The sequence below is a fragment of the Dipodomys merriami genome, unplaced genomic scaffold (genome assembly GCF_024711535.1).
Source record: "Dipodomys merriami isolate MVZ:Mamm:240054 unplaced genomic scaffold, mDipMer1.0.p SCAF_97, whole genome shotgun sequence".
In the NCBI taxonomy this organism is placed as follows: domain Eukaryota; kingdom Metazoa; phylum Chordata; class Mammalia; order Rodentia; family Heteromyidae; genus Dipodomys; species Dipodomys merriami.
Genome location: NW_027206590.1, coordinates 1,209,340 through 1,222,527, shown reverse-complemented (window position 1 = coordinate 1,222,527; position 13,188 = coordinate 1,209,340). Strand labels below are relative to the sequence as shown.

General features: G+C 38.7%; 1 protein-coding gene across 1 annotated transcript in view; it reads right to left on the bottom strand.

The window, feature by feature from the left end:
• The window catches only part of Polr3b (RNA polymerase III subunit B), a 93,553-nt gene that overhangs the window by 56,399 nt on the left and 23,966 nt on the right, over nt 1-13,188 (bottom strand). Inside the window, exons 10-12 of the mRNA XM_070014472.1 lie at nt 12,634-12,756; nt 10,935-11,054; nt 8,896-9,030 (exon numbers count right to left, since the gene is read on the bottom strand). Of these exons, the coding sequence (XP_069870573.1) occupies nt 8,896-9,030; nt 10,935-11,054; nt 12,634-12,756 (378 nt within the window). The remainder of the gene's footprint in view (nt 1-8,895; nt 9,031-10,934; nt 11,055-12,633; nt 12,757-13,188) is intronic.

The window sequence follows — 13,188 nt, the reverse complement described above, 5'->3', positions numbered from 1 at the left end:
TTAAAAAATAGAAATACATGTAGCAGTCTGAGGCTAAAACTCAATGACGGAGTGGTTGGTTGCCTAGCGTATTTGAGGCTCTGAATTCAATCTCCAGTACTCAGAAGAAGAAAAAGAAGAAAAGGATGTAGCTCCCACATAAATTATGTCTCAGGATAATCAGAGATCATAAGAATTACTTTTAAAATTCCAGCCAATCCATTACAATGGAAGAATTACAGTATCTAGAGTATCACTATTTTCTATGTTCCACTGAAATCCTGGACAAGGGAAATGATCATCTTCAGTTGCTAAATATAGCCATCCAGAGAAAAACACCTAGGGAACCTGAAATGGATGAATCAGGGCCCAAACACTGGAACTCAGTGATTCCAACAGCACACAAAAGTACATGCTACCAGACATCACTTTCTGGTAGGATATAACACCATCAAAGAAGTGTTCTAGCAATTAAAACAGAAGAATCTTCGGTATCGTCTAACATCTAGATTAAACTCCTGGTTTACAAGAAATTCAGAAGAGAGAAAAGTACATCTGTCATTCGCAGCTCAAAGAGCATTTTTTTCTTTATTCAAATAGCATTTGCTATTTGAAATTTTTAAATAAAAACTTATCTAATGTAGTAAATCAAGGAAATAATAAACACACATATTTAAAATAGTCAGAGGAAGAGAAGAGGATTGAGTAATAGGTAAATGGAGTTCACTACCGAACACATTCTATGAAGCCATCATAACCCTCATCCCCAAACCAGGCAGGGACTCATCAAAGAAAGAAAACTATAGACCCATTTCTTTAATGAACATTGATGCAAAACTTCTCAACAAAATTTTGGCCAATCGACTTCAACAATTTATCCAAAAAATCATGCACCATGATCAAACAGGATTCATTTCAGGGATGCAAAGCTGGTTCAATATATGCAAATCAATTAATATAATTCATCACATAAACAGGAGCAAGGATAAGAACCACATGGTTATCTCAATAGATGCAGAAAAAGCATTTGACAAGATCCAACACCCCTTTATGATGAAGGTTCTGGAAAAATAAGGAATCCATGGAACATTCCTCAACACAATAAAGGCTGTATATGACAAACCTACAGCCAGCATTATACTTAATGGTGAAAAACTAAAGCCATTTCCTCTTAATTCAGGAACAAGACAAGGATGTCCACTCTCTCCACTTCTCTTCAATCTAGTATTAGAATGCCTAGCTACAGCAATAAGACGATGCAAACATAAAGGGGATCCAAATAGGGAAAGAAGAAGTAAAACTCTCCCTCTTTGGCAGCACCCAGGCCCAGGGTTCAGGCCTCACGACCGGACCAAAAAAAAAAAATTTAAAAAAAAAAAAAAAACAAGAAAACTCTCCCTCTTTGCAGATGACATGATCTTGTATTTAAAGAATCCCATAGACTCCACTCCCAAATTACTCAAGCTGATTCAAAACTTTGGCAAATAGCAGGGTATAAAATTAACCCTCAAAAATCAATGGCTTTTCTGTATGCCAACAATGAGAAAAGTGTGGCTGAAATTAGGAAAGCAACTCCATTTGTAATAGCCCCACAAAAAATAAAATACCTAGCAATTAACTTAACCAAAGAAGTGGAGGACCTCTATGATGAAAACTTTAAAAACTTGAAAAAGGAAATCAAAACAGAACTTAGAAAATGGCAAAAACTCCCATACTCCTGGATTAGAAAGATTAACATAGTGAAAATGGCAATACTTCCAAGGCTATCTACAAATTCAATGCGATACCTATCAAAATTCCAACCTCATTCTTCAAGGAAATAGAAGAGGCAATCCAAAAATTCATATGGAACAATAAAAGACCCCGAATAGCAAAAACGATCCTCATCAGAAAGAACAGTGCTGGAGGAATATCAATACCAAATTTCAAACTCTACTATAAAGCCATAGTAATCAAAACAGCTTGGTACTGGCACAAGAACAGACCTCAGGAACAATGGAATAGAATTGAAAACCCAGAAATGAGCCTACAGACCTATAGCCATCTAATCTTCGATAAGGGAGCTAAAAAAATAGAATGGAAGAAAGACAGCCTCTTCAGTAAATGGGGCTGGCAAAATTGGTTAACTACTTGTAGAAAACTAAAGCTAGATCCTTATATATCACCCTGCACCAGAATCAACTCCAAATGGATCAAAGACCTCGGAGTCAAAGCAGACACTCTGAAAACATTACAGGATGGAATAGGAGAAACCCTAGGTCTCCTTGGCACAGGCCGAAATTTTCTTAATAGAGGCCCAGAAACACTACAAATCAAAGAAAGGTTGAACAAATGGGATTGCATAAAATTGTAGAGCTTCTGCATGGCAAAGGACGTAGCTAGCAAGATCAATAGAAAGCCCACAGATTGGGAGATCTTCACTAGCCATACAATAGACAAGGGTCTCATATCTAAATATACCTTGAACTCAAAAAATTATATCTCCCAACAACAAATCTTCAAAGAAACAACTGCCTAATAAACAAATGGGCTAAAGACTTAAAGAGAAACTTCTCTGAAGGATGAAAGAAGGATGACCAATAGACACAGGAAGAAATGTTCAACCTCTCTAGCCATAAAAGAAATGCAAATCAAAACATTGAGATACCACCTCACCCCAGTTAGAATGGCTAAAAACTCTAGTAACAATAGATGTTGGAGGGGATGTGGACAGAAGGGAACCTTACTTCATTGTTGGTGGGAATGTAAACTTGTTCAACCACTTTGGAAAGCAGTATGGAGGTTCCTCAAAAGACTCCACATAGAGCTCCCCTATGACCCAACAATCCCACTTTTGGGCATTTACCCAAATGTTTACAAACAAGACTACACTAAAGCTACCAGCACAACTATGTTTATTGCAGCATTATTTACTACAGCTAAGATATGGAACCAACCCAGATGCCTCTCAGTAGATGAATGGATCAAGAAAATGTGGTATATATACACAATGGAATTCTATGCCTCCATCAGAAAGAATGACATTGCCCCATTTGTGAGGAAATGGAAAAACTTGGAAAAAATTATATTAAGTGAAGTAAGCCAGGCCCAAAGAAACATAGGTCCCATGGTTTCCCTTATTTGCAATATCTACTATATGTCTGAGTCAAACAGAAAACGTCAAATAAGGTGATGTTAGGGAAATGAACCCTAAGATATATATTCAAATTTTTTTTTCTTTCATGTGATTGTTACTAACACATTTATAAGATTATTTCTTAGTTGCTTTGTATGTCCCTCCCCCACAGTATAACCCCTGCTTTCACTGTATTTGATGTTGGTATAATTTGTGGAGGGGAAGGGGAAAAACAAATCGTTTAAATAGGGATACAGGTGGATCCATTGCAACAATGAGACAGGTGGACCCATTGCAACAATGAGATGTACAAGTCTGTACATATTGGGTGGGAGGGCGGGGGAGGATGGGAAGGGATGGGAAGGGGAAACAAAGAAGGAGGCTAAAATGCTTGATAAGAAATGTACTCATTATCTTGCCCATGTAATTATAACCCCTCTATACAGTACTTTCACAATAAAATAAATAAATAAATAAAAATAGGTAAATGGAATGATGATGATAATAGTCTAATGCTTAAGCTGGTAATGGCTGCAAGGGCACTCCTTTGTTCCCTTCACAACTTACATATACATAGAACTTACTTCAATTATATGATAAAATGTAAATACATTAAACAAGAGTGATTTACTTAAAATAGTGCTGTCCTGGAAGCCAAGTCAATCGGATAGGAGAGGAAGCTGTGAAGACTGTCAAAGATGATAATGTTTCCAGAAATGGTGGAGTGTGCAGTTCCTAACCAAGTCTGAGCAGAGTGCTTAAAATCTCTCTGAAGACACCAGCAGGAAAACGGAGGGTGATTAGCACTGGCTAGCTGCTTTTCTCATTTGTGGAGGGTCCAAGCCACACAAGCTAAAACTCGAAGATGAAGAACCAGAAGAAAAAGATCGGAGCTATTGGGTGGAAGTAGGCAGAAAGTGAAAGGGAATGCCACAGGAAGTAGAAAGGACCACAAAGAGAACCCTCAAGTTCTCTATATAAACTTTGCCCACATCTCTGGCTTACCCCTGACTGACAAATACAATGTGAGGAGTGGCCATGTCCTCCTACTCCTCGAATCTGAGCGGGACTTGTGACTGCAACCACAGAGCAAGAATAAGGAGCATGGCTTTCAAGTCCAGGTGCTTGGTCATCCCAAGCTTTGTGTGCCCCACTGGACAGACTGGTTCCTCACTGAGCCTTCCCTTCCAGCCCTCCCAACAGTACCCTGAAGAACACCTCCAACTGACCTCTCATAGCACATGTGAAACAAAAGAACCAAAAACTAAGTCATGCCTGAATTCCTGACGCACAAAATCATAAGGGCTAAGAAAATGGTTTCTGGTTTAAGTTACTGCTTTGGGAAAGCATGTGACACAGCAACAGGCAACCTGAACAGAAAGTTCACAAAGGGAAAACTAAGTAGGAGGCTTACTACAAGTAAAGAGCAGGCATATGTTGGCAATAATAAACTAATACCAACCCCTGCATGACTAACAGCATCTGTTTTTTTCTCTTTTGAAAGCATTCTTTTTCTACATAGAGAAGAAAAGAGCACTATGTATTTGTGATCTGAATGAACTGACAAAAAATAATTTGCAAGACTGTGAGGTTCTGGGCTGGGAAGGTGGCTGAGTGGTAGAGCATTTGCCTTGCATGCCTGAGGCCCTGGGTTCAATTCCTCAGCACCACATAAGCAAAAAGAAAAAAGCTGGAAGTGGCGCTGTGGCTCAAGTGGTAGAGCGCTAGCCTTGAGCTGAAGAGCTGAGGGACAGCACCCAGGCCCAGAGTTCAGGCCCCACGACAGGACCCCCCCCAAAAAAAAACAAAACAAAACTGTGGGTTTCTATCTTTAAACTATTTACTTAGAAAGGAATGTTTAGATTCACTGATGGTCTTTAAGCTAAAGATTTACCAAATTCCGTGTGTGTGTGTGTGTGTGTGTGTGTGTGTGTGTGTGTGTGTGTGTGTGTGTGTGTGTGTGTGTGTGTGTGTGTGTGTGTGTGTGTGTGTGTGTGTGTGTGTGTGTGTGTGTGTGTGTGTGTGTGTGTGTGTGTGTGTGTGTGTGTGTGTGTGTGTGTGTGTGTGTGTGTGTGTCAGAGAGAGACAGAAAGAGACAGAGACAGAGACAGAGAGAGAGGTTATTCCTGAATGTTTATAATATACAGGCAGTTTTTGGCTCTGAATGAAGAAGGCATTCAAACCAAGTGAGTCTTCTTTAGCTAGCTTTGAAAAAAGAATTTCTTAAGTGGGACTAGATTCTATGTTCTTTCCCCGCTCCTCCCCCATAAGTTAGATACATGTTCCACTTTTCTACTAAAATCAACTTGCAGATAGGAAAGTGAGAAACTTGGACTTGAGTTGACTGTCAGAAGTGGTCTAAAAAGAAAACTTCCTCCCTGAGAGCTTAATCCTTTCTTAGTCAGCCCGGCAGTTTCACTCATGGCAAGAAAGAACATGGGAATGGGAGCAGGTGCAGAGGGGGAGAGGGTATGAGAGGCCCATTTCAGCCACTTCCTGTGGAAACTGGCAAAAGAAACTTGAATAAGCATCCTGAGCAGAATCAAATGCCCTTAACCTAAACCACAAAAGCTCAGCTCTCTTTTAATTAGTCTTTCACACTTAGACACTGTGTCTCAAATTATGACAAAGTTGTTTTTTTCTTTTTGGATCACAGTAGAGTTTGTTGTAGCATCTGATTCAAATACAAAGAAACGTCCCTGGTACTAAATAAGTAAAAAGTAAGTGCACACTCAACAGAAAAACTGCCTCATTAATAAAATTTCCACCCCTAAATTTCAAGCTAAGAGAAATAGTGCTGTCCAGTTACCACAGCAGTGAGAAACGGAAAGGCCAAGTCACACAAGCTACACTATTTAGGTCAAGAGTAAAATGATTAAAAGGAATGAATGCTGGTGATAATATTCAATACCTTTCATTGCTAGTCTGAGGAGCAAGGACAGGACCACTACTGACTAAGTCATATTTAAGGGAAAAAATGCTGACAGCTCATCAATTAATTTTCCATGAAAATGCTAAAAAAAATTAATAAAGAAGTTAAGCTGCTGAAATACAGTTTCACCAATTAGCTTAATGTCAGAGAATTCTAATTAGGCGTCTTGAGATTGCTATTTAGTATTTAAGCCTTCAGAGTGCCAAATTCTCCTTTTCACACAAACTGGTTGCAAAATTAAAGACATTAGGCAGCCTTAATTACATTATCAGAACAGCTGGGATTAGGCAATCTCTGAAGTCAAGACGGCATTCTTTTGTCACAGGGTGGAAATCCCTGGCTTTCCAAGGTGCCGGATTTTGGTACCATTCCATATCTCACCCATACAAAGCAAGCTGCATTAGAAACAAAAAAAACCTGCAGACAAAGAATAGAGTAATGTGCGGCAAATAATGAACACATTACCAAAAAAGAAAAGGTAGGTGAAAAGATTAAGCCTGAAATCGCTAGGTTTTGCTAACACCTCTACTGGCGGCTGGCCTGCCAACCCTCTGGTGGCAGCAAAACTGAGGCAAAGCTCTGAGAACTGGCTGGACCAGTGGAGACAACTCTGTTATCTCCAGCTGGAGCACATTTATACTTCTTCGTCCCATGGGGTGTGAAATTAGCTGCTATTGTTTCTCCACATTTTTCCTCACACAATACCTTTTATGTCTTTACATTGTTTATAAAGCTATGTTTTCTTGCACATGGGAGCCCTCTTTTTAATTCTAATTTCTTAAGCAACAGGATAGTCTCTCTCCTTTCCCCACCCTCCCTGATCTAGTCCTTATTCCTCTAAGCAACCAACTTTCTTTTCTAATGGACTAATTCTACAGCATGATTTTTTTTCCAATTAAAATTTAGCAAACATTCAGATTGTGAGTGGTGAGGATATCAGAAGCACGGTAGTCAATCTGAATGTGGTCAAAGTTGATTAGCCAAGCATGTAACCCAACAGAACTTCCAACAGTCTAGACACCAATAACTTTGCCCCCAAATGAAAATGGCTCTAACTTATGACTTCTAGCTTTGAATTCAGACGTGGTAGTGTCTGCTGGCATCATCTCAGCCACCATCCTTTCTCACCTGGAACACTGCCACTGCCTCTTGGCCTGTTCATCTCTTAATCAAAGCTTCCCAAACGAAAACTCAGATCTGTCACTCCTCTGAAGAGCATGCCCCCAAAGGTTTTCTATTCTACTGTAAAGTTAAATCCAAATCCCTAGCCTAGTGTGCTTTAGATACATCCAGCTTGTGTTTTTGCTGGAATTCAGTTCCCCAGGTATGAGATTGCCTTTCTTTCCTTCAAGTATCTACTCTTGAGTGTGGGAGGCCTTGGTTTAAAATACAAAGGGAATCCTCCTAACATCCCAATACTTGATTTTATCAAGATGGAATCCAAAATAATACATATGAGAATAAACAACAACAAAAAAAACCAGTATTGAGAGTAAAGCTAATCAAAAGACTGACTCAAAGTGATTAAGATGATAAGAGTATCAAAGACTTCAAACAGCTATTAAAATTCAAAGATGTAAATGAAAATATGGTTGGACAAACAAGAAATATCAACAGAGATAAAGAAGTCATGAAATAATACCAAGTGAAATTTCTAGAATTGAAAGATAAAGTATCTAGACTAATTAACCAGGTGAATATAACAATAAATTATAAATGACATAAATAGTATGAAAATAGATCACAGAATCATCCAGTCAGAAGGGAAAAAATTAATAGAATCTAAGTATCAAAAGGTCCATCAGTAAAATTAGAGTTAGAAGAAAAGAAGAGAAAGAATAGTACAAAAAAAGGTATTTAAGCCAGGCACCTGTGGTCATGCCTATAATCCTAGCTACTCAGGAGGCTGAGATCTGAAGATCACAGTTCAAAGCCAGCCAGGGCAAAAAAGTCTGTGAGACTCTCATCTCTAATAAATGACTCAAAAAAGCCAGAAATGGTGCTGTGGCTCAATTGGTAGTGGGCTTGCCTTGAGGAAAAGCAGCTCAGGGACAGTGTTCAAAAGCCCAGAGTTCAGGACCAGAAAAAAAAAAAAAAAGATATTTAAATCTCTCAAAATTGGTAAAAAAAAAAAAAAAAAAAAAAAAAAAACAGCTTAAAGACTTAAGAATATAATAAACTATAATTAGGATAATAGAATCATATCAAGGTACTTCCATATAATCAATAGAAAAAGAAAACTAATAGCATTTAAGTCTCCAGCTCTTTGATTTAAAGGTAATCTGTGATTGGAGTGGTAAAATAAAGTTTCAAAGATTTTCAGACACTCAAGATAGCATTATCAACTAAGACTTTAAAATGAGATTAGAGACATATTCTCCTCACTAATCTACTAATGTTTTCAAAAGTGTGATCATCTCTCTCCCAGGAGATTTAGTATAATGACCAAGAGAAAAGGGATCTTCACCTGCTTTATTCTCTCTCCATATACCCAGAACCTAGGAGTAGGCACAGAACATATTAAAGCTGTTTAATAAATATTTGTTGATTAAATAAGTAAACAGTACTTAAAGTCATATTTCATTTCCAACCTTACAAGAACAGTAAACATCTCAACAAAAGATATAATGTAGGTAACATACTATCAGCACAGTTAAAGAACTGTTTTTCAGTTAAAGAAATTCTTAAGTCTATTACATAGATGTGTGAAAAAAAATGTATACTTTTGGTTTTTTTAAATGTATACTTCAAACTATACACAAACAATATTTTATTAAAATGTCTGTTCTTACAAGCTGAAATGAATATTAAACTAATTCTTATCAGTGAAAATAAAGTAAGACTGGTTATAATAGGGTATTTAAATCACCTGTCCTGCTAATTCCAGTCGCTTGTTACCATAGTAGTCTCGGTCATCAACTTTGTTATCGCCTTGAGCCAAGATTACTCTTCGTACCATCACTGCAGTATAAATACATTTGGCTCGGAAATTAAATTCTTTAACCTGTAATTCAAAAATCATAAAAAAAAAAAGTTTGAGAAAACACATACTATCTCCATACTACCTGTGGTAGCTGTCTTCAAAGGTGACTCCTGAAACTCCTTCATTCTGTGTACGTCATCAGCCTCAGAGCTGACCTTTGATAAGTGTAACCAAGAAAATACCACAAAAATGATGTGGAAGCCAATTCTAGGCCTACCTCTTAAGTATCCTGGCACTTTCACTTCCTTTCTGGAAGTCCAGGACACTCTGATATCGAGAAAGCCACCTTGGACACCCAGCCTGGCTGAGTCTTCAGGTAACTCCAGCTCAGCTGCTGTCTCTACTTGCAACCTCATGAAAGATAGGGAATGAGAATCTCTCCCAACTTAAGGTTAAACCCAGCAAACTATAGTATATGGTTTCCCTTATTTGCAATAACTAGTATAGGACAAGCAGAAAAGGTCAAAAGCTATGTACATATGACCATATAAGAGGATGTTAAGTGAAATGAACCCCAAGATAGGGACACAAGAAGTTTTATCTTTTTTTTTTTTTATTGTGAAAATACTGTACAGAGGGGTTACAATTACAAGAGCAAGATAACGAGTACATTTCTTATCAAGCATTGTTGCCTCCTCCTTTGTTTCCCCTTCCCATCCCTTCCCAAACCCCCCTCCAAGAAGTTTTATCTTTGTTGCTGTTGTTTTTAATGTACTTAGAATGTACTATGTGACTTGGTTGTTGTTGTTTCTTTTGTATGTTCTTCCCCCATGGTATCACTCCTGTTTTCACTGAATTTGACTCCGGTGACCTGCATCTTGTATATACATTTTTCTAATTTGGGGAGGGGAAGGAAAATAACAAAATGCTGAAACAAGGATATAGGATGGCCCATTGTAACAATGAGATGTACAAGGTACTATGTTGAAAAAGAACTTTACAACTTGGTGGAGGGGGAGGAGTTAGGGAAGTGGGGAAGGAAAGGATGGAAGGGGAAAAACAAAGGAGAGGGTAACAATGCTTGATAGGAAATGTACTCATTACCTTCCTCATGTAACTGTAACCCTTCTGTATGGTATCTTTACAATAAAAATATCTATTAAAAAACCCAGCAAACTATAGTACAATGAGAAATATAATATATAATCATGTTCAGCCACTGAGCTTTGGAAGTTTTTGCTATGCAGTGGTTATCAGGAACAGGGCTACAACACTGTCTGCCATGCAACAGATATTTGACAAAGTCAGGTGATAGGACAGATGATCCAGTCTGTTGTGATGACAGAATTTTTCTTGTAAGTGATAAAGTCTGGACAGTGTAAATTTTAGAACTCAAGATCTAGAAGATGAACTCATCTAGTAAGCATTTTCAAAAGCATCTATTGTAGACACAGCCATCCAATAATGTGAATGTACTTATTGTCAGAGAACTGCATATTTACAACATTAAATTTACATATATTTTTACCATAATAAAAAATGATATGGAAAAGGTACTATGAATTGGTTTTTTTGGGTGGGGGGCAGTACTGGGGCGTTGGAACTTAGGGCTTTGCACTTGTAAAGCAGGTGCTGCTTAAGCCATGTCTTTAGACCTGCTTGTTTTATTTTTAAAACATGTAAGACATCAGTGCTTTCTTTTGAAACTATAATTTCTAGTACTAGCACTCTTTTATATATACAAAATAACCATAAGATTGAAAGAGCATGACAGAGTAAACCATGCTAATGATGACTATACTAACATTCTAAACACAAATAATATGCAGATAAGGGAAAGTTACTTCCAGGGGGAAAGTGTAGTCCTCTTTTTAAAAATCTCTTTAAAAATACACTTTTAACAGTGCAAACTATCATTCACAATTCTTCAGTAGAAATTCACAGATTCCACAATCATTATTCTCAGTTGCTAAAGTGTGACTCACCGGTACATGGGTCAGAATGGTAGAAGCTAGGAGCTCTCTTGCTTCTTCCATTTTGGTTTTCTTCGGTCCACCTCCCCACATTCTTTGCCTTCTTACTTTATTCCCTATATATTTTAGTGCCTATAAAAATCAGATAATGTTTGAATGACATCACTGGTAATCTTCTGTTAAGCACCTACCCACACACACAATGTACACTGTAAGCACCAAAGATAAAAACTCTGGTTATAAAGAAAAGTATACTAGGAGTAGTAAAAAAAAAAAAAAAAAAAATCAACATTTACTATAAACCAATGACATAACACCACAACAGTTCCCTTTTTAGTTTTTTGATTGTTTTCTTCCTATAAGATTGTCATTTGAGTATTACAGGAATTTTTTTTTAAGCATGTTTGTGTAGTTCTTTAGGAAAAAGGTCTAAAGATTCTTCTTTAAGGAAGAACTGGAGGAACTCAGAGGAGAAGAGTATCCCTGTGATATATCACAATGTCACCTCTTCCCAGGAAACTAATGATACCCAGTCTCTTAGTGTGTGAAGGAGACATGAGGAGCCCTAAGTTTGATGAGGAAGGCAGGACGATACCCCTAGAATTTCTATATTGTCGTACGAACCCAGAGAAGAGACAATGTACATACATATGGACAAATCAGAACCGCCTACTGCAGTTGTGTAGTAGGGAATTCCTACACCTAGCTGGGCTATGAGGAATGTTATGATGATTTTTACTTAGCAAACACTTCACAGGTCTGAGACTAGACATCCTGAGTATGGATGCTAGGGCTTGCCCATGTGGGAAGGGAAGTACAGTTGTTTTTATTATGTTCAGCATAATGAAATACTGTCATCTTTGAGTCTTCTAAAATTCCCGGATGCTGTCTGGAGGAGCTGAGCAGTCAGTGAGGACCTGTGGGGGAAGGGTGGTGGGATAATTCCTGGGCCTTTCTTGCTGTCTGAAGTAACTGGCATTTAGGAAACGGAAGAGAGATCACAAACAACTGGATGCCTAAAGTGGCTCAGCTGGAAAAAAGCCATGAGACACATTAAGGATGGGGGCTATAACTCAGTAGTAGAGTCCCAGGTTATCACGCATAGGCTATGTGTTTGTTCCCCAATACGAGAAGAAAAACAAGATGACAAGAAGAAAGTGCATGGCTCCTCCTCCAATCAACCCTCTACACTAGAATTGCTACAGATTTTTTTTTTCTGGTCGGTCACTGGGCCTGGGCGCTGTCCCTGTGCTCTTCAGCTCAAGGCTCTACCGCTTGAGCCACAGTGCCACTTCCGGTTTTCTAGTGGGTAACTGGAGATAAGAGTCTCACGGACTTTCCTGCCCGGGCTGGCTTTGAACCGAGATCCTCAGATCTTAGCCTCCTAAGTAGCTAGGATTACAGGCGTGAGCCGCAGGCGCCCCGTGCTACACATTTTTTAAACTGAAGGTTTTGTCCTTATATAAGAACAGAACTCTCTTGGCCATATAGTCCTCTTCTAAATTAAAGACCACAGGCTCCTAGTTTGTCTAGCAAATTCCCCATCCAATCTACACTAATGAGCCAAAGGAACTTTCTCCAACTGCTCCCATCTTCCCAACACCCTGCCCCAATCCACCACCCCAAAAACCACTGCACCTGACACCTTATCGCTGAGCCACATGAGAGCTCAATTCTGATTTAGAGCCAAGGACACCAGGGAAAGACACACCTGCATCTGTGTGAAAATCTGAGCTTTCTGGCACTCCTCCAGACTGGGCCCGAAGGCGGCCATCACATGCTCCTCTGTCCCAATCATCTGCACAATTTCCTGGTCACTCTCAACACCCATGGCCTAGAGAGGGAAGAAAAGACGGAAAGAGTGTTGGCTTTGTGCTCACTCACTGACATTTGCTTATGCTAATTTGGCATTGTTTGTGGTATTACTTCTAAGCAAAAGCTAACTCTTCTCTCAGAAACGGTGCCATCTGGCATTGGCAGTCACAGCCCAAGCTGCAGAAGAACCTGAAGCAGAAATGTTCATTAGGAGGAAGAAAACAAACATTCTCAAGCATTTTGCTCATGTGTACTACATCTAAAATTTTTAAATATTCTAAGAGTTTCATAGTGGAGAAAGGAGGCCAGAAGGGATAGTGAGGAGGACTGGTCACAATTACCAAGGCAAACTTGTAAGGAAAAAAGAGCCAAGGGCACTGAATCAAAAAACACACACTGCTGAAAATGAGCAGAACCCCAATTACTTTTGTCACAACATTAATTTTTCTGA